The 22,181-nt window shown below is 41.4% G+C and overlaps 1 protein-coding gene across 6 annotated transcripts in view; it reads right to left on the reverse strand.

Annotated features, from left to right (window-relative positions):
* Positions 1 to 5,685: 5,685 nt before the first annotated feature.
* Positions 5,686 to 22,181, reverse strand: part of FOXN3 (forkhead box N3) — a 364,292-nt gene continuing 347,796 nt past the window's right edge. For 3 of the 6 annotated variants that reach the window (XM_081049383.1, XM_081049384.1, XM_081049385.1), the window contains one exon: positions 5,686 to 7,911. In XM_081049383.1, coding sequence (XP_080905509.1) covers positions 7,371 to 7,911 — 541 coding nt within the window. In that variant the 3' untranslated portion in view covers positions 5,686 to 7,370. The remainder of the gene's footprint in view (positions 7,912 to 22,181) is intronic. The other 3 variants (XM_081049386.1, XM_081049387.1, XM_081049388.1) reach the window with 1 other exon arrangement.

Raw genomic sequence — 22,181 nt, forward strand, 5'->3', positions numbered from 1 at the left:
GCCAGCTACAAAATTGCAGATATGATTACTACACACAAATGGATATGACAAAAGAAGGAAAATTTCCTTTTAAGTCTAGCTCTGCCACTGGCTATCTGTGTCATCTTGTGCAAATCCGTTCTGTGCCTCAGTTGCTCTGTCTGTAAAATAGGGTGTTTGGACTCAGTGGTCTCTAACGTCCCTTCCAGTTTTGTGATGAATAGAATGACCCATTTAATGAAGAAACTGTATCCCAGAGGGATTAAGGAATCAGCCTGTCTTGTTTTTAGACTTTCCTCATCATACTGCATGTCTTTCATATTACATATTTTTAGAAATCAGTTTTGAAATGAAAAAAAAAATAGAATTCCTTGACCCCTCTCAAATAAATTGCTGTGTTTTGAAGATTTAGCTATAGGCTCCTTAACATTGTTACAGATTAACATAAAACAGTTCTCAAGTCATTAGGGTACGACTGTATGAGCGCCCAGGAATGATTTCAAATCAAGATGCTACTGCTAGGACCATTATTTGGGTAATACTCAAGGCCAAACGTAGTGTGGCTGCCATAAAAACAACCCATATCCAACATTTTCTGTAAATAATTCTCAAGGTGACTAGAGAGGAAACAACAGAGTATCAGAATATCTGAATGAACTCTGTGAAGATGATAACACCTCCAAAATTCTTATCTGACCTCCAGGGGACATTGACTATCTCACAGAAGGGAATAAAAATCTGGTAGTAGCTCCTTATGTGCAGTGAAGACCCTAATGGAGCACCTCTGGGCTACAATATAGTTTAAGTGGGAAAGGAGACAAGTGAAATAGAATTGAAATAACACTGCATAACGAGAAAAAACTGCCACCAAAGGCAGAGTCGTTATATTCAGTATTGCACGTTATTTTTGTTAATGAGCCACAGGCTACCTTCATGAGGCAGTTCACTTTTTTAACACAAGCAGCATTCATTTAGCACCAACTCTTTCTTAGTGACCACTGGGTGACAGTGACAAGGGTCCAATAACTTTTTAGACCAGAGTTGGAATTCCCGCGATCCACAGGGGAGCCCAACCTTGGGCAGTGCACTTGTGTATTTGCAGAAAGGCGTGTGGTTACCCATGGAAAGGAAAGCGTGCATGAGGATGGGTACAGTACGTGTAGCTGAGATCCTAAAAGCAGGACTGTGACAAACCCGCGCATCCTAGTACAGGTAAGAAACAGAACCGACTTTCCTGATCAGCATTTGCACATGGCGACGCAGTGCACACAATACTCCGTGGCATTGTTCTTCAATTGATGCAACTCAGTAATTTTTATTGCAACTGGAAGACAATACATCACAGAAACTTTATGGTAGGTCTGGGGGAAAGTGTTATTTACAATAAATGATGAAATAGTTTGTCTTTGGCAATATGATTACATACGAAGGACGCGAAATGCAGGTATGGACACCTCCAAAGCAACACTATCAGGTCCCTACAGTTCGGCCGATTGCCCCCGCCTCCACATGGCTCCCTCAGGTAACACAAACACAACTGAACATAACTTTCTTTCTCCTTTATGGTTCTCCCTTTCTGTTCATGATATTGGCAGTTTCATACAGAAAAAAAAAAAAACAGGAAAAAAATTGGCTTTTGAAAAATTATTACTTTAGTAAATTAATTTGGCCATGTAGGTCTATTGGCCAGCAAAGGTCATATGACCCTACGCAGTGACAGTAAACCTCTTGGTCTTCTGATTGCTTTATCACTGTTATAGATTTTTTTTCTGTAAAACAAAAACAAAACTCAGAAATGTTACAGAATCAGAGTATAAAAAAATGTACAAGTGTATAATGCTTCCCAGACACACACGGATACTTTTTTTCCTCCACATTTTCACCATGGCAGAAGTAGTGAGTGTGAATGACACAGCATGAAACTGGTTACTGAATCAGCTATGAGCTCCGATGGGCTCAACATACATACTCAGGAAAAGCTTAATGTTTAAATAACTGAAACTGTGCTACGTTTCATCTAAAAAAAAGGGGGGGGGGTAAGGTGAGGAACTCAGGCCACAGTAATGAAAGGATGAAATACGATTTCTAGGTTTGATAGGTTCACCATATCGAAGACTTTGAGAATCCAATATGGAATATTAATTATTTGCAAAAGATAGGGAAGGCTGTTCTCAACTTTTGCAAATGAAAATACAGTGGAAAACACTGTCGTATATACTCCAAATAAATAGTCTTGATTTCAACGCTAACAAAACAAAAAAGGAAGGGTACTTGTGAGCATATCACAGTAAGTCAGAAGTGATCTTTCACCTAGGTCTCATTTCAAAAGTACGACAGACAGCAGAATACAGCACCATAGACCCATCGGTTTCAGCCATTAAAAGGTGGATTGTTTTAAAAATCGTAGTTTCCTTCCTTAGGTTTTGGTCAGTGAAGCTAATGGCAAGGTCACACGCATTATTCATGATAAAGCAACCGAGCTGACAAGTCTGTGCTTAATTCAAGAATGACCAATAGGAGAGAGAAAACAAGGAGTTAACCACCATCGCAAGTACTCTCTCAAAGGAAGAGGGGTGAACAGATGAATTCACAAAGGTAGGCGGGTCTATACAGAACACTGAATGCCATGTGTAAATTCTTGTGAAACTCCAGAAACAGGAACACCATACAATGTATATACTTTGATTTACACATTCCGTTACAAAGAAGAGGAAGGAAAAAAAAAAAAAGACACCATTACAACTTTGTAACTGTGTTAACTGCAATAGAAACCAAAGTCCCAGTTTGGCAGGTAACTAAAAGAGGGTTATCCACTTAGGTTATATAGCAAAAGTGTTGATGTATATTATATATAGTAGTATAAATAATAAAAAAGTATTATTTAAATTAGATCACAGTGCTGCATTATGTGCATAACAGTGTTTGATATAGTATTGAGGGCCGGGACCTACGACACTAAGGATTTAACTGTCAACACTGGTTAAGTCACAATTAGGAGGGAACACAGAGTTCAAATGTATTCTTTTGGTGGCAAAAATCCTGAAGATGAAAGAAAAATACTTCTCTACAGAAACATAAAAATAAATTGCAACATCTGGGCAGCTGTGATCCACCGGAAAGAAAGGACTCCCAACCTGAATCAAGTTTAAAGGGAAAGAGAAGTCACATTGAATTGAATCCAGTCCCATATGGAAAACCCTCCCACGTAGGTCACTTGTACGTAGTTCTGATTCCTTCTCCGAGAGCCCTTCAATGAGAGGCTAAGGGCCCACACTCGTGTGTGGGATACGGCACTTGGCATTGAGCAGTCCTGCTATGTCCCAGGACTGAGCTGGGCACAAAAGCCATCCGGGTGGTTTTCACTCTATAGAGCCCACAGGCGGAACGTAATCCTCAGGCAGAAACACCCTTCAGCGCAATGGCCTCTTCCAGAACCTGCCCCCCACCCCCACCATGGTAATAAACGCCATGCCCAGCAAGCGCCAGACAAACTGAATGCCTCTACAAGATATATCAGTTCTTGGAAAAGGCCTCCGACACATTCCTTCTTAAAAACTCAGTCCCACAGACTGAAACTTGCCACAGCTGTCTTGGCCACGGTTGTCTTCAACCACCCTCTGAATGTAGGTTGGGTTCATTTTCGTTTCAGACAGCTTTTACCAAAGAACTCTTGAAAGTATACTGATTAGAGAGGAGGAGGGTGAAGTAGGAGCTTATGGTTATTATTATAAGGCTGGGAAAAAAATCTATGATGCAAACAAACCCTTTCCACGAAGTACTAGATGAAGATAAAAAGACAAACTGTAGTAGCATAAAAATAACTGTCTGTGTATATCATTTAAGAAAAAAGAGCCACAGCCTCTTTCTCTTAAATGTGTCCAAGGGCCAACAGCAAATAACTGTGATGTCATGGTGCTGAAGTGTTCACGGCTGTTTTCCAAAGCATCTTTAAATATTGCTATAGTTTCCCGTTTCCCCCTCCCCCCTGCCCCATGTGAATATGTGAGATACTGGAATGACACAGGAAACGCCACTTCTCCCAGCAGGACAAATGAAAGCAAAACCACCACACCCCTAGACTGGTACTCAGGCGATCTGTCAGACTCATGAATACATATGCTAGTTTGGAAGCTAAAAGAACACCTGACGTTTGGGAAGGAATTCCAAGACTAAAGTGAAATTACACTGGAGCAAAATATTCTTTCACAAATAGATTTGTGCTTAAATTCTCTACTGCTCTTGGAGGAGGGGGTGAGAGAGGGTGCCTCTTGCCCCTTGGCTTGGTGAGGAGACGGACAACCTCATTCTGCAATGAATTCACTACAAACGGCCACATACACGTCGATACTTTTTTTTTTCCCCCTCAACAATCAAAATACAAAGTTAAACACAATTGAGCCATTGTTTTGGTTATGCAGAATGTGTATGCCTCCAAAAACAGAAGAAAAATAGAAAAAAGTACCCTCACTAAAGTTTCCCCCAGAAATCTCCCAGCAGCTCCTATGAAGGGACTGAGGGAAGACTCGGGAAAATAACACTTAGAAAGCTGCCCGATGAGGTATTTATGCAAAAAGAGTGGTTCCGAAGTTAAGAACACACTTTTATAAGATAGTTATCTATTTCTCAAAGAGATCAGAAAAGTAAATCACACACATTGCATTTTATTATTTTCTAAAAGAGGTCTTTGCTCCTTTAGAAAAATGAAATGAGGGGAGACAGCCCACTGTGGGGGTTTTAACTGGAAGAAGTCCCCTGCCAGAAAAAGTCCTGAATGTGTACTCTGCCTTTCAGGAGGGAAGTCTGAATTTTATCTTGGGGTGGGGGTCTCCTGGGCTTGGTCAGGGGACAAAATGTTGCTAAGGTTCCACAGCTGTGGATGGCTTTTGCGGTGTCAGATGTGAGATGCAGGGAACAGAGTACTTCAAAAATACATCCTTATTCCCATCTGTACCCCGAACAAATATGCTGGAAGAGCTCAGGTTCAGGTTAACAAACGCGACCTGTTGTATAGGTGTCAATTTTTTTCAGGGTGTCTCATCAGCAACCCAGAGGAAGATAAGCACGGGGCACGCACCAGTTAATTTCCACGGTCCTGGGTGGTGGAGGTTCTGACAGTGCCTGGTGCTGGCAGATGGGCTGGCTCCACATTGGCCCACATACCCCCTTTAAAAGATTGAGATCACCCCAATTCCCTCCCTCTCCCTCACCATCATATCCTGAGCCATGGTAGTGGGTGTTTTTGTTTAAGTTTCCCTCCATTTGGGTGGAAGATCATATTCTTCTAAAGATTGCTCTTTTGATCTCCCCAAATAATTTCTTTTAGGCAAAGATAACAGGAATTTCTGGTCTGCATGACATCGTCCTGTTGTCTAAATTCAGCTCTCACAATCAAGGTGGGCTCAATTCCAGGTTGGTTCGTGTGCTGAGGTGGTAGAGACGGCTGGCCCCTCCTTCCCACCATGAGATGGCATCACAGGAAAACTGTGGGGGCTGGTCCTTCCAAGACCTGTGTCACTTCCTCCTTCACATGTACCCTAACTCACACCCTCGTCCAATAAGGCCCATTAGTGTGTTTCCCCTTCTCTTGGCGAATTTGCATAATTATTCACTGCCTTTTTCCTAGAACCAAATCTCAGTCATGGTTTTCTCAAGTCAGCGCGTCCCGAAATTCTCTTGATTCTATCATACACACTCACTACTAAGTTTGCCCTCCAATTATTGCGTCATGATAAACATGTACAGACAGAGAAAGGACACACTTTTCAACAGAGAATCAGAGGGGGTCGGGGCTGAAGTGCAGACAAGGCAGTATGGAGCTCCACCATCCAGGCCCTATCGGAACATGAATATTTTTATATTGCAGAGTAAGTTCCCCAACAGTCAGAATTTGTCCCTGAAGAAGGTTAAACCTTAAACACCTGCTTCAAAAAACGAAAACAAAATAATTGGGAAAAAAAACAAAACAAACAAAAAATTAAAGGAAAAAAAAAAAGAAAAAAGAAGAAAACCAAAAGAACCTCTAAGCCTAAGGGCTTAAAAATTAGAGGCATAGCCTTTTCTCTATTTTCTATATTTATATGAAAATAATTCATGCTTCATGCTAAATACATTATTTACCTTACAAGAACTTTGTTATTTTTGAATTAAAAAAAGTTTGTGTTTTTGTGATTTTTTTTTTCTTTTTTTGAAGGAATCCATGCATTGTGGATCAGAAATTTCTGCTGGCTACACTGGCTGAATGTGGAAATCACTGATTTTTGCAAAGATGAATCCTGACTGACATTACTTGCAAACTCCCATTTTGAGGGCAGTATGGGAGTTTTTTTTCCTTTTTTTGTCCATCAATGTGCCTTTCATCTTTTTCAAATACACCATAATACTAATGGCAGGTTCTGTAGCTTTTTGTTTGTTTTCATATAGATCAAATAGTTTTGACAGACAGAAAAAGATATATGCCATTATTTCCTTCCTTAACAGCTACTGTAATTTCTTGGACTTGATTTTCAGTTGGGCAGTTAAGAAGACAGCTTGTTTTCTGCATGTTTACTCCTCTCTCTCTCTCTCTCTCTCTCGTGTGTGCAGGGCCAACCTACAGGCTTATGGCTTGTGAAGCATTCTCTTAATTTAATATAGAACAGAATTCAATGATTAGGAATATTACTAAAAACTGAGCCCATTTCTTCTCATTAGTTCTCGACACCTGGTGTATATACGTCTAATGTCCACCTCATAAGATGTTAGGTAGCTTCACGATTAAGAAGCACAGAGGTGACTGACCCCCTCCTGCACTCTGCGTGGCAACGTCAAGGGTTTTCCCGGCACAATTTGTTGCCTGGTGCCATAAGCCTGGGACTGCTTGTAGGGGAATGGATGGCTCTTCCTTTCCCCCCATTGCATCACGCATCTTCACTCAGTGAACCCAACTGGGTGGACATCCTGACCTTTTAACCTAAGGGTTGGGCCTGATGGATGATTCCTTTGCACACATGCCTTCTAGGTGCTGCATATGGGTGTTCCCGTGGCGTTATCCTTGACATCCCTGTGGATTCAGCCACGTGTTTCTGACAAGCTGGAGGAAGCAATGGTCATTTTGGCTTTTTCGGTTTTGTCTTCAGATAATGAAAAGCTTTTGTAAAACAGCTGAGTGTCAATATGAGTTCTATGGCTTCAATCTCCTTTAAAAATAAAATTCTTAAGGGTCCAAAATAAAGAAAGAGGACAAATTAAAAAAAAAAAAAAAAAAAAAAAAAGAAAAGGAAAGGAAAGAAAACCAAACCAAAAAAGAAAGAAAGAAAAATAATAAATTGCTGATATTGCCACAAATCATTAGAAATCTCCTGACATGCTGAAACCAAATGGCCGTAAGTTCAAAACAAATCAGTGACTTGTTTTTAATTTTTTGTGGTTTCCTTTTGCTCTTTCTGCCCCTTTGCCGTCCGATTGGTGATGTTATTCAAACAGGACCGAATCCCCGCCAAGTGCAGGAGGGACCCGGCCGCCTCTTTCATCTCCTCGTCATCGCTCTCGGGGGGCTTTTCCGTGCGTCTCTTTTTGAGGGGCAGCGTGTCGCTGGGGACCTTCCTTGCCTTGGCGAAGTGCTGGCGCTTCTTGTGCTGGGCCGCGTAGCCGCTGTCCCCCAGGGTGTCCTTGGCCTCCTTCGGGCTGCGTTTCCTGTCGTCCTCCTCCGTTTCGCTGTGGCTCTCGTGGCTCTGGAAGCTGCCCTCGCTGCCCTCCTGGCTCCCCTTGGTGGCGAAGTCGTAGTGGTCGTCGGCCGACGAGGAGGACACCGAGTCGCTGGCGGGCGAGGCGCTCCCCGCGTTGGAGGCCTTGGCACTGCTGTAGGTGTGGTCCTCTTTGGGGCCCGCGCTCACCGCCGGGGCGCCGCAGGGCGGCTCGCTCTCAGCCCGCGTCCGGCAGCCGGGGAGCCCGTGCCTGCGGGGCGAGGGGGGGGGGGGGAGACAGAGAGGACACGGTTAGAGCCCTCGGACGAGAGCCTGGCAGCCCCCCTGCGCGCACAGCCCTCCACCCCGGGTGCAACCCAGCCATCTGCCAACCCAGGGGGCAGCAGGTGGCGCTGCTTTGAAGACTCGGTCCTAAACCCCGCCACCCCCGTCTTTCCCATCATCGGCAATTGTCACTCAGTCTGGGCGGCGGAGACGTCAAAACAACACTCTTCTGAAGTGACAGCGGTGGAAACGCAGTCTCTTATGTTAAAGCATGAAAATCAAGCTGAGCTGGGTTTCGCATACCCGCCAACGCCGGGGAGTAGACACCGCCAGGCGACGCTGGCTGGGTACTTCAGAGAAAAAAGCCCACTCCCTCATAAAGCTGCTCCATGTAGGAGCCTTTTTGTCAGAAGGCTGAATCTGGTGTTGAGCAAAAGAGATACCTGCTATGTGATGACAGCTATTCACTCACGCACTTCCTTCCGCATTCATTCATTCTACAAATATTCACTGAACACCTGATATAAATGCAGGGCCTTAGGGAGGGTCCCGGGGGAGGCGTCTGAGGTGGAATCACATACAGACACTGTCATGATGATGCTTTACAATCAGAGAAGCAAGTCCTAGTGAGATCACAGACGAGGGAGCCGTAAGCTACCATCAACTAAACTCACGACCTGCCAGGTGCCACGCAGAGTCTGCAGAGATGATTGCGTTTAACTCTAAAAAGTGGATGTTAGCATCCTTATTTCATAGATGCCAGAAGAAGGAGCTGGAAAAGTTTTGTGATTTACAGACAGCTAATAAGTAGCAGGGCTGGGACTGAAACCGAAGTCTGACTCTCAAGCTTGAGCTCCTCGCTACATCATCAGACCAACTCTCACTCCTTTCCAATTTCCCTATAACTGGGTCCCGTGATACATTCTCATTAGGCATTCATGATACCTCTGATTATTTTATCATCTCTTTACATCTGAGCAGTGAACTGACTTCCTTTGTGCTTCCTTATCAGTGAAGTGGGAATAGTAATTTCACCCACTTCACGGGGTCAAGGATGTGAGTCAATGCCTGCAGGTGTCTGGACCAGGGCCTGGCATAAGAGTGAGGACTGTGATGCTTATTCCTGGTTAGGCCACACCTTGGGGTGGGCACTGATTCTGTCCTGATGGCTGCTGTAATTCTGATAGTGCCTGGCACACAGCAGGTGTTCAGAAGGAGCTGTGGTCAGAGAGATGAACATTCCCAGGAGGGAAGGGCTACTTATAGTTGGAGGGGTAGGGGAGGGTCCAAGAAAAAGGTCTGTGGAAGGCATGGCTTCTGAAGGGAGGGTTGAAAGTATGGGGCAGGAGAGAGAGGAGATGTTCTATTGCACTGATATGTCCCCAATGACTAGCGCTGTGCCAGGCAGAGTGGACATATGATAGATACACTGAAGTGTAGGAGCTGATGGCATTGTGAGGCCGAGAGCAGGAAGTTTGGGAAGATGGATACAGCACTGGTGGGAAGGCTATGGGGTCGGGCCACCAATGAGACAGAAAGTCGTGAGCCCTTCCCCTTTCTCTCCTGCCACCCTGGGAACCTCGAGGCTCAGCGAGACCCTGGTAGCAGCCCAGACAGCAAGCAAAGGGGCAGGAGAGTCCCTGGTGTAAATAGTGTGGCAGGGAGCAAGGCCAAAGCGTCTCCTCCTTCCCGTGTTCCAGGGACTAGGGTGCTCTGCTAAACTTAAGCTGGTGGTGATATTTACCAGCACAGCGACGTGCACCAGCAAGATACATGAGGTTCAGAATCAAAACTCAACCTTTGCTAGAGGTCTCAAGACCATCCTGATAAACGTCAACAATTACAATGTGTGCGTTTAAACAGTGAAGTCCTTGCAGGCTCCAAAGGGCCCCAGACTGTCCCACAGTCTGTGATCCCAGATCTGTGCCACCAACCCCCAGTCCTTATAGAAAGAGCTTGGCTTGCAAGACAGGCTTTTGTTCACATCCCAGCATTATTTTTAGTGTCCTTTAGCAGGCGCCCCCTACCTCACAGGGCAGTGTGGCAAAATGAAAAGTCCCAAGCAGAGAGGATGGTTCTTTGTGGTGCGTGAGAATTCTGACTTAGTCTCTCTTGCTGTCGGATTGTTCACTGTTGTGACATGCTTACCCTGAGTGTCTTGTTTTCTTTCTATTCTGGCTCAGGATACATGGGAATGCAGCATAAAGTAAGAGTAAAGAGGTTCTAAGAAAGAAATTCTTCATGAGCTTGCCTGTAGAGACAGCCTCAGAGCTTTGGGGAATGGCTTCTGTGATATCTACTTTCTGCAGACTTCCTGTTTCTTGGCTCTGCTTAGGTACATAAAAGTGGCTAGGACAAGATTCCTTTAAGGTGTTACCCAATATGAAACTTGGTTAATGTAATTAATCGTACAGGTAGCTATTAATAATCATTAAGGCAAATGAAAATGAAAGTCTCGTATAATGGTTCTCTTGATCTTTGCTGTTTCAGGTAACCACGGTAAAATCCAAAAATTAATTCAGTAATGAGTCTCCTGAACTAGCATAAAACAGTTTCAGAGTGAACCCAACTACATTTGGATGAGTACACTGGGCTGTCTTAGGTTTCCAGAAAAATCAATTCAGTTCTGAATCCTTACTTTTTAATAACATGGGGCTTACGACTCACTTTAGTACCCTAGTTAAAGCAGAATATGGTACCTCTCTGGACATATATGGCAAGGGAGAGAACCATGAGAGCAAGAAAGTAAGACATAAGGCAAGCACTGCAGTTAATTCTTAGTGAATCTAGGTGAAAGGCATAGAGTGCTCACTATGCTTTTCTTTCCTTTCCACAGGTTTAAAATTTTTTAAATAAAAAGTCTGAGGTCCCGAGTGGGAGAAACACACAAGAATGAAAGCAATGATATAACATTTTAGCTCCACACTATTACAAGAGGAAAAGTCTTGGGCCTGAGAACTTCTCTTACTTAAAGGAGATAAGCAAGCATCGGAGAGGTGAAGATGCCCACCCTAAAACCAATTGAAACATTCTTCTTAAAGAGTTCACAGGAATTCAAGGAGAACAGAAAGGAAAATCACTTCCACATAGGGTTTCCGGGTGGGAATTCCTGCCCGTTCTCAGGAAATCAGGAAAATCGGCTCCTTGAACCCAGGTGGTTGGTAGTACTGGCTGTCACTTTGTGGAAACGATTCATCGTGGAGGACAGATAACAATTTACATCTTGGGATTCGGGAACAGGAAAGTGGAAAAAAATTCCTGAGAATGAGTGGGAATTCCTGTCTGGAAATTCTACTTCCATAGCTCATGAATCAGTGCTCTGCAATGCAGGGTGTCTGACATCGCCCAGACTCACACTGCGTGACAATGGTGATACCATAACCCATACCTTGGAACCCTGGCCCAGCTCAACCACGTTATGGATACACAGAAACTCAGGGAGCCCTGTGACTTGTCCAAGTTGGCCCAGCCAGTTCTCAAAGACCATTCAAGCAGGAATTTGAAATGTCTTCCCCGGGGAAGGATGTTTACTGTGACGAAGACAGAAAACCAATACATCCACTGACAATATTTCTGGATGAAAACAGGTACACAGACGTAACTTCAGGGAGTTCAAATTAAAATATAAAGGTGTCTCTTTCTTGCTTGATGACAATGAACTTTCCCTGAGATTTTAGTATGGGTTCATAATCTATAAATTACACACAAACTCAGCAGGAAGTGACAAGTGCCTTCAATCATTAATAACGATGCAATGTTGTTCATGTTGGTGGAAAGCCAGCGGCATCGCCTTGGTGTCAAAACCCTCCCACTACAGGGGTTGTCATGACAGGGCGCCAAATGCTTCAAGAAGAAACCAGCCATCCTGAACATATTGGAAGGTAAATTTCTAACCACCGCCTCACATATCTTCCCTTAAAATGAACACACGATACATTTGAAATGCTTGCAAGTTTTCAGTTTAAGCTGAATTATAGTATGTAACAATACTCAAAATCATCATGTTAGCATAAATTAAAGCCACCTGATTTTACTAGGCCTCAACAAAACCCCATTTTATTCATTGCAAATGAAAACCTGGTATTCATTCTCTTGTCAAATAGATGGGAACATAAAAGGTGAGAAATCACATTAGTGCAGCCTGAGAATGAACAATGCTTGCCCCTCACAAGCTAAGGTATAGCTTCTGATCAGACACAGCCAATTTGCTGTTTTCTCTCCCCATTCTTTATTTATTCCCTTATGGTATAGTCAGCATGGGTCGCCTCCATCTTTCACCTGTGCACTTACGTTCTCTCTGGAACCAATGGCTTTAGACCTAGAGGCTATCATTTAGGAGGAAGCTGTCCTTCCTATGATTTCCTTGACAACGCTGATCTTTTGCCACACCTGCAAAGAAGCAGGTGGAATTAATGGAGGGGGGGGGGGGTTGTAGATACAGTCTGACAGCTGGAGCGAGTACAACACTTCTGTCCAGGACCAACCACAGGAAGGAAGACCCGGAAGAGAAAAGAAGACCACAGGCTTCCACTTTCAGCCAGGTAGCAGAGAAGACATTTGGAAAGCATTCTTCCAACTATCACACAAAAGATCCCGAATAAAGTACAGCAACATATTTCAAAGTCATCGCTGGGTTCACTAGAATAAGGGGAATATTAGAGACCCACACATGTACCAAAAGAACTTCACGCACACACAACAAATTCAAAAGAATAAAAAAATGAAAAAGAATAAATACTCTGAAACGGGAGCAGCACACAACCAAGAACACCAGGGTTTTCTTGGAACAAATGCTTTCCCTAGTACTGGGACAAGCGCCCAAACTTCAATGGTGAGGGGGACGGAGCGAGAGCAAGATTGATTTTGGCAGCTCCACGGTTACTGCAGCTCCTCCGAAGGGGTTAAAGTGGTCCTCAGGCTCCCAGCAGAAGTTTGAAAAGCAAATCCTCTCTTAAAGAAAGCCACCTGAATTTAGGTCATTAGGATCCCCACAGATTAAGTTCAAGCAAATATTCGAGTAGAAGCACATAACTGAAAATCACCACACATGCCAGCAAACAGGTCACTAGGAATATATAAATGTAAAAGTACCATGTAAAAAGCTAGGACACTTGAACGACAACACCCTCAATGGGTGTCCTACGGAAAAGTTAACTGCCTTCACAGGCAATGTGGATAAAGCCAGCTTTAACCTCAGCTCCAGATGGAACTGGAGACCAGAAAAGCCTCCCCTGGGAATTGATAACCACACGCCTGAAATCTTATGGGGATGGGGCCAGAATTCTGTGTGGACCAAAGACGACAAACTAAATTTAGTTTGAAATACCCAGTGTTGCCTACTAGAAGAAAAGACGAACCCTTTTTGGAAGAACCTAACTTTAAACCCAGGCCACAAAGAATTCCCACAGATAACACAGATTCGTAATCAAAAACGCATTAAACACAAAAGAAATAAAGCACCATCAAAAAGGGACAACAGAAAAAAGAAACTATAGACCCTGAACTGCAAAGTCTGCGAATACTGAAATAACTAGATACAGAATGTAAAGTATGTGTAAAGAAATAAATGGTATTGAAACATATTAGAAAAGAATAACAGATTATTAAAACAAAGAAGACAGATTTTGGAAATCATTCAATAGAATTTTTAGAGGTGAAAAATATACTCCTTGAAATTAAAGAACTCAATGGAATTAAAAGGAAAAAAATAGTGAGAAAAACTAGTGAATTGGAAGACGGATCTGAAGATATTTTATAAAAGGCAGCAGAGAGAGACAAAGGGATGAAAAATATGGGAGAAAAATTCAGCAATATGGAATATAATAAGAAAATATAAATCTAATTGGAGTTCCAGAGTGAAAAGGAAAAATGAAGAAAATCCAAATCCCAAATGAAAAATGTCTGAGAATTTTCTAGGTTTGATGAAAGGTACAAATCTTCAGCCTCAGAGAGCCAACAAATCCCATGGAGAATAAATAGAGAAATCCATGTCTAGACACATCAGAGACAACCTGTAGAGCATTAAAAAAAAAGAGAGAGAGAGGATTGGAAAGTCACAGAAGGAAAACATCGCACGTAATGAGGAGTACCAATTAAGATAAAGCAAGTGAAGTAGATAAAAGTAGAACTATATTCTCAAAGTGAGATATAAAAAAGTAACTGTGAACCTAGAATGCATATCCCGTAACACTATCTTCCAAGAATGAGGGGGAAAAAATATTTTCAAACAAAAAGTCAGGGTTTTAATTAAAAACAGGTATTCACTAGAGGACATCTTAGGACTATATTTCAGGAAAAAGGAAAATGATCCAAAAAAGAAGATCTGAGAGACAAGAAGAAATGATAAGCAAAGAAAATATCATCAAGTATTGACTGAACAACATAATAATGATTGAGTTAAAAAAAAGAAAAGAAAAGAAACTGAAATAGAACCAAAGTAGTGGGCAAATGTAATATATTATCTGGGTGGTAGAGAATAGGTATTAAAGCATTTCAAGGGCCTTCTATTGATCAGGAGGTTAAAGATATTGATTAACTTTAAACATTTTAAAATATTCATGTTAAAAGTTCCAGGATTAACACTAAAAGAAGAGAAACAAAATGTGTAACTTCCAAACCATTAGAAAGAAGAAGAAAAAAGGAACGAGTAGTGGGAGAATCTTGATCAACTTCAAATAATGCTAGAAAGGAAAAAGAATCTGGAAAAAGTGGGACAAACAGAAATGCAAACTAAGATGATAGAAATAAATCCAAATATTTCAATAAAAATGGGCTAAAAATCTTTGTTAGAAAGGTAAAGATGATTAACACACATGCACAAAGCCATGTGCTGTTTACAAGAGACAAACCTAAAACATAAAAATAAAAGAATGGAAAACATTGTATCATGCCATGCTGGTACAGCTGTATTAAGACCAGATAACACAGGTTTTTAAGGCAAAAATCATTACTACAGTTATTAAATATTCATAAAGGTTTGATTCACCAGGAAGATAAAAGCAGTTCTAAATATGAATACCTCCAATAAGATAAGATTCAAAAGATAAGATTCAAAAATATTCAAAAGCTCCAAAATATAAACATCCCAAACTGAACGAGTTACAAGGAGAAACAGTCACATCCACATGGTAACAGGAGATTTTAATACATCATTCTCAGTATTCAATTGATTAGCCCTGTCTCCTCCCCTCCACACACACACACGATTAGTATATAAAAGATTTGCTCTAATGGACATACATAGAACATGTGCTAATAATGGAGAAGGCATATTATTTTGAAGCACACAGAATATTTATAAAAACTGACATACATTAGAACATATAGCAAGTTGCCACAAATTTCAAAGAAGCAGTATCTTACACATCAATTCTCGTACCACAATGCATTATAGTTAGTAATCAATGTTCAAGAGGTAACTAAAAGCAAAAATAAGAAACAACCACCTCCATGCAGGTTTGAAAATTTAAAAATGCACTTCTAAAAATACCTGTGGGTCAAAGAAATCAAAGTGGAAATTAGAAAATACTTTGAGTTGTTAACAATAATGAAAATAAAAGGTATCAAACCTGTGGGATCCAACTAAGCAGTAGTTTGAAGTAAATTATAACCTCAAACTTTTATAGAAAAAGGTTTAAAATAAAATTATCCAATCCAGACAAAGAAAGGAAATTATAAAGAAAATAGGAGAAATCAATGAAATAGAGAACAGACACAAAATAGAGATGGTTAAAAAAGAAAACAAGGGCGGCCGGTTAGCTCAGTTGGTTAGAGTGTGTTGCTACTAAGACCAACGTTGCTGGTTTGATCCTTGCATGGGCCACTTTGAGCTGTGCCCTCTTTAAAAACAAACAAACAAACAAACAAACAAACTTGAAAAACCAAACCCAAAAGTTGGTTCTTTAAAAAACAACAGCAAAAACAACTATAGCAAGATTAAGCAAAGAGAGAGATGCGACAATGAAATAAAGAATCAAAAAGGGACATAACTAAAAAGACATTTAAAAACATGACAACAAATTTTATGAATAACTTTATGCAAATATATTTTAAAGCTCAGGTGAAATGGAAAACTTCCCAGTTACCAAAGTGGATACAAAAAGAAATAAAAAAAATAAGCCATACTACGATCATTTTAAAAATTAAATCAACAGTTAAAAATCATCCCACAAAACAAACAAACAAACAAAACATCAGCCCCAGACTGTTTTGAAAGCAAGTTTCATCAAACATTAAGCAATAGCAATTTCAGTCTCACATAATCTCTTCCAAACAATCTAAGCGTGACCATTTCTTAACTAAATTTATGAGAATAAAACTAGATGAAAAATGGGGCATGAACAAAAATGTAAAATTCATGCATAAAATATTAGCTCACCAACCCTAGCAATACATACAAAATATAATGTATCACAAGCAAGTATACTCAGAAATGCTGGTTTTATTTAAAACTGGGAAATTTATTGTTATTCACCACAGTAAAACAATGAAAAGATTATAATTATTTAAATGACGTAAACATTTTTAAATGAAATTCAACAACTATTGATGATAAAATATAGCAAAACTAGGAACAGAATGAATTTTTTGTTATCATAAAGTATATTTCCTAAAATACCTATAACATTCTATCAATTGTGAATCAATAACATAGCTCCCTTTAAAATAACAAACATAAAAATGTCTATAATCATTACTTTTACTCAGAGGTCCTGAACTGTGCAACAGGACAATAAAAATAAAAGATATAAGAATTAGAAAGAAAAAACCCCACCATTATTTACAGAAGATAACTTATTACAATTACTTAGGCAGTTTATTTAGCAAGGTTGCTGGAAGAAATAAATATACAAATAATTAACTCCAGATGGATTACAGACTTAAATGTGAAAGGAAAACCAAAATTTTTTTTAGATAAAAACTACACAAGACTATATGATCTTGGAGTAGGGATTTTTTTTTTAAGACACCAGATTTCATTAAAAAATGATTAACAAGCATGAAAATCAAGAACTTCTGCTCTTTAAAAGACACTATTTCGGAGAGTAAAACAACCATACACAAACTTAAAAAAGTTATTTGTAACACATATAATCAATAAAGGATTAATATTCAAAACATATAAAGAACTCTCTACAAAGATAGAGAAAGAGAAACAACCCAATAGAAAAATGAGCAAAATTTTGAACAGGCAAACCCATCAAAGAGCACACTCCAACAACCAATATTGAATATGTGAAAAACTGTGCAACATCTTTAGAAACAAGAAAACGCAATGGAATACCATGACAATTCATTAGATTGGCTGAAATTACAAAGCACGACAGTTCCAAATGTCTGTGAAGACGTGGAGGATGGGAACTGCCACACTCTGCCAGTGCGGCAGGAGTATAAAATGGATACAAGCACTTGAGAAAACAATTTGGCGTTACCTTGTAAAGTTGAGCCTATACATACCCTACTACCACGCAACAATTCCACACCTGAACATGCATCCTAAATGAAACTGGAGACATGCACAAGAATTTCCATAGCAACACCATTTGTAATAGCAAAGAACTATAAATGATTCAACTATCTTCTCAAAAAAATTGTAGTATAGCCTCAGAATGAAATATTATATTCATGCTGCAAAAATGATTGAATTACACAAATAAACTTAATAAGTAAAAAGCAGGTTAGAAAAGAAGACATATATCGTTCCAGGTACATAAAACTCAAGATCAAGCAAAACTAAACAGCGTATTGTTTACGGATATCAAAAATACTTTCAAAAGCATGGAAACAGCATGTACAAAATTTGGGATTAAGGTTACCTTTCAGGGAAGACAAAGGTGTCAGTAAAGCTTTCATTTTTCACTTGGGTGGTGGATTCATGAGGATCTATTGATTATATGCATAGTTTAATTACAGCAAGTCCAGAGGCCTGTGATACCTGCTCTAGCTGGAGAGACCTTCCTGAGAAGCATATGGATTCAACAATCCGAGAAGTCTCACCTCGGTGGTCATCTCCAGGGTGGGGATAGGGTACAATTTTCTTCCATGAGCTACATACTCCCTTAAACCACTGAGATAAATGTGACTCCCTCTCTGCATTCAGATCGCAGAACCCAAAAAGGAATGATCCTAAAATTCTCCTCCATCAATTGTTTTGCATTTGGCGCAGGCCAGAAGCATCAGGAGTTCAGAGGATTTTCAGATACAATAAGAAAAGCCACCACGACTTTCAAAGACATGACCCAATGCCGTTGATTTGAAAGAAGAGAAGCAACTCTAGAATGTTGATCAAATTTGACACAGTAAGTTCAGTGGTTACTGTTTAGATTTCTGGACCAGAAGAGCCCAAAGCAGACAAAAGGCCGAGACAGGGGGCCCAGTGGGAACTCAAGCGCACAGAGGCCTCCTGGTCTTCTTTATTTCTGTTTCCTTTAATCTATCCTTTAGTGTTTCCTCCTCTCTCTCCCATCACCAAGCATAATCTAATACTGAGTTTCAAAGTTGCCCTCAAAAACCATGATTTCAGAAGACAAAAGCTGACGGTGCTTGGTCTTTAAAAACAACACACACAAAAAAAGATCAGTGGCAAATTTTCCCTCAAGCTGTATAATCAGACGAAATCCTATCTTAATACCAAAGGTTGCACCAGCTTTCTAAATTTGTGGTACAAACATCTTAAGGGGAAAGACAAAGACTGTGGTCAGGAGCAGACCTTAGGCTGATAGGTGGGTTTTCCTGACAGCTCCGTTTTGACAGAACCTTAAGTTTTGTATTACAATAGGACCATTCATTCCTGACTTGCTTCATGTACCCTAGGAATTGAAGTTTTCCCTTGAGGTCCTAAGAGATCCAAATAAAATTAAGCAGCCTTAGATACTGATTACATGGAACTTATAATTTTATAATATACTGTGGTTTAGACTGGTAGTTCTATTGCCGTAACCCCTCAAAACCAGTGGCTTTACCACAACTGTGCACTGTCCTGAAGGTGGCACAAGAAGAAGCTCAATCTAAGCCTTCTCTTGGGGTTCGGGGCACTCAGAAAGGGGACCTGGGAAGGACTATGGAGGGCAGGCTGGATGAATCCACAAGGCTGTCCACATTAATTTTATTTTTTTCCCAATCTTCATAATATTATGCTACCATCCCCACCATCCATCTCCAGAACTGTTCATCTTGGACAACTGCAACTCTATACCCATTGAAACAATAACTCCCCATTTCCCTCTCCTCCCAGCCCCTGGCAACCACCATTCCATTTTCTGTCTGTATGATTTTGACTACTAAAGTGCCTCATATAAATGGAATCATATAGTATTTGTCCTATTGTGACTGGCTTATTTCACTCAACGCAACATCCTTCAGGTTCATTTAGACTGTAGCACATGTCAGAATGTTCTTCCTTTTGAAGGCTGACTCATATTCCATTGCGTGGACAAAGACCACGTTTTGCTTGTGCGTTCATCTGTTGGGTCACTTACACAGTTTAGCTGTGGTGAGCAATGCTGCTATTATGGCCCTGGGTATACACACATCTCTTTTAGACCTGCTTTCAATTCTTTTGGATACATACCCAGGAATGGAATTGCTGGATCAGGTGGTAATTCTACATTTTTTGAGGAACTTCCACACAGTTTTGCATAGCGGTCACAACATTTTACAGTTCCACCAACAGTGTACAAGGGTTCCAATTTTTCCACATCTCATCAACACTTGTTCTTTTTGGTTTGCATTTCCCTAACAATTAGTGATGTTGAACATCTTTTCACATGCTTATTGGCCATTTGTATATCTTTTTTTGGAGAAATGCCTATTTAAGTTCTTTGCCCATTTCTGAATCAGGTTGTTTGTTTTTCCACATTACGTATTTATCAAATTTATCTGCATAATGCCAGGCACATCACTGTGTTATCCCTAATAACCCATGAGACAGACGATGGTTTTCTCAGGAGAAGCGAGATACACTTGCCCAAGGTCACACAGCCATAGGCTACGGACCCTGGAAACTTGGTTCCCAGTTCATATGTGCAATTTCTAGGGTCTGTGGTCATCTGAAGAACCCCACTCTCTAACTCTCTCCTAATCCTCTGGAAAGCCCTGGATTAATTCTTCTCTACCACCTGAGTGGTCACTTGGAGTCAAAAAGAACCCTTAGAGTTGAAAGCAAGATGGCCCAGGTCCAGGAGAACTGCTATGGCCCCTACCTGGGAGGCAGCCCATAATGCTATACATGTAAGAAACCTGGGGCTCCCATTTCCCAAGATGGCCAGAAATAGTTCTAGGGCTGTAACTGTTTGTTCCATTCAACGTATTCTCTGCCAGGAGTTTCGGTGGGAAGGCACCAGAATACACAGGCATAAAACTTGAAGACATGTGAGCAGTTATTTTAAGGTAATGTGTCTTGAGGACTCTATGCCCAGGCAGATTTAAAAATAAGCAGGTTTCCAACATGTAAGGATGGGCCAATCTCTGAGGTTATTGAGTAAAAAGTCAACACTGTAAAGTCAATTACACTATTGACAGATACTCTTACAAGGAGATTTCACATCATAATTATATGCAAAGGAACCCAGCAAATACAAGCTGTGTAATGATCAGCTAATAAAAGTAACACTTCATCTATGTCAATAACGGTTTCAGAGTTAAGACAAACAAACATGGCCTTTGCCACTCAGTGGAGAGGAAAAAAAAACCCTGAAAGACAAATATTTTCACTTAAGGAGAAGTCGCTTAGACTCACACAGAAAACCTGTCACACAAAGCAGACTAGGAAATTGGTCTTTAGTGGGTGCTAATGACTCTGGCCCCCCCCTCCACCCCAGCTGAACTGACAGGGGCAGCAACCCACATAAACATTTGAACACTCCCAGGCACCCTTGGTCACTGCCACGTGGTCTGGTAGACGACATCTACTGTTGTTTCATTCTCTGTGAGACTGTTTTCTTTTTAACCTCAGCTGAATCTGGTTCAACTGACATATGGCCAAATTAAAAAAAAAAAAATTAAATTACAAGATTGCCCCCGCCACCAAGCAGTTCTGAGTTTTACACAGACACTGATTCTGCAAATACCCATGTCACTATGTTTATGGGCATTCTTTGGAAAACCATCTGAGTGCCTACTACTTGCCAGGCATTTGGGACATAAAGAGGGCAAAGGTATTAAAAGCAAGGGTCCTTGACCTTACAGAGCTTGAATACATCTCTCCCTAATTTCTCTTAAAACTGAGGTGGAGGTCGCTGGCCTGGTGACTCAGGTGGGTGGAGTGCTGTGCTTCTAATGAGGTCGCCGGTTCGATTCCCACATGGGCCAGTGAGCTGCGCCCTCTACAGCTAAGATTGTGAACAACAGCTCTCCCTGGAGCTGGGCTGCCGTGAGCTGCCGGAGGTTGGCATGAGCTGCCCCCGGGGCTGCCGTGAGCTGCCGCAGGCTGCTGTGTGCTGCCGTAAGCTACTGTGTGCCACTGTGAGCAGCCGGTGGCCAGCGCTGAGTGGCCAGCAGCCAGCACGAGTGGCCGGCAGTTGCCGTGAGCTGCTGTGAGCTGCCGACTGGATGACCTGTGATGGAATGCCTCAGCTGAGGGAGCCCAAGGTTCATAATGTCAGCATGGGCCAGGGAGCTGTGTCCTACACAACTAGACTGAGAAACAATGGATTGAACCGGAGTGGAGTGGGGATGTGGGAAGGAAGGTGAAAGAAGGAGGGGGGGGAAACTAAGGTGGGAGGTGCAGCATGTGGATAGTATACTGGGAGTACACGAGGGTTTTCTTTAATGGTTTCTCTGTTTGTGCCAATAGTAACTTGTCTAGTTTCTGCAAACTGTGGTTATATATTTTACCAAAATGATTCTGCTCAAAACTCCTATGATGCTCAAGAAGGTCACTCTTCTTAGACTACACATGCTTTGGTAGTGGGCAGACTTTGAGCAAGTTATGCCATTGAGAAGCTACTGTCACTCAGCCCAAACCCAGCCTTCCATGGTGTTTCCTATTATGGGACTGCAGCTGGTGCTGGGCTGTGCAAGTCCCATTTCTGCTGGACCATCGGGCTCCATGTTGGGTTTGGACAACAGCGGGTGCCATAGAGACGGGAAGGGGTGGAGGAAGATGGGACAAGTTCCTTCCTATGTTTACAGTTCCTGTATCACCCCAGCAATGCCTCCTCACGTTCATTCCTATAGTAGCTGCAGAATTCACTTTGCAGTTCTGCCAACTCTTGGAGAACCAACTTCTTCATGTTCCCTTAGGGACACTTGCACCAG

This window comes from Rhinolophus hipposideros (genome assembly GCF_964194185.1).
Source record: "Rhinolophus hipposideros genome assembly, chromosome: 5".
Classification (NCBI taxonomy): domain Eukaryota; kingdom Metazoa; phylum Chordata; class Mammalia; order Chiroptera; family Rhinolophidae; genus Rhinolophus; species Rhinolophus hipposideros.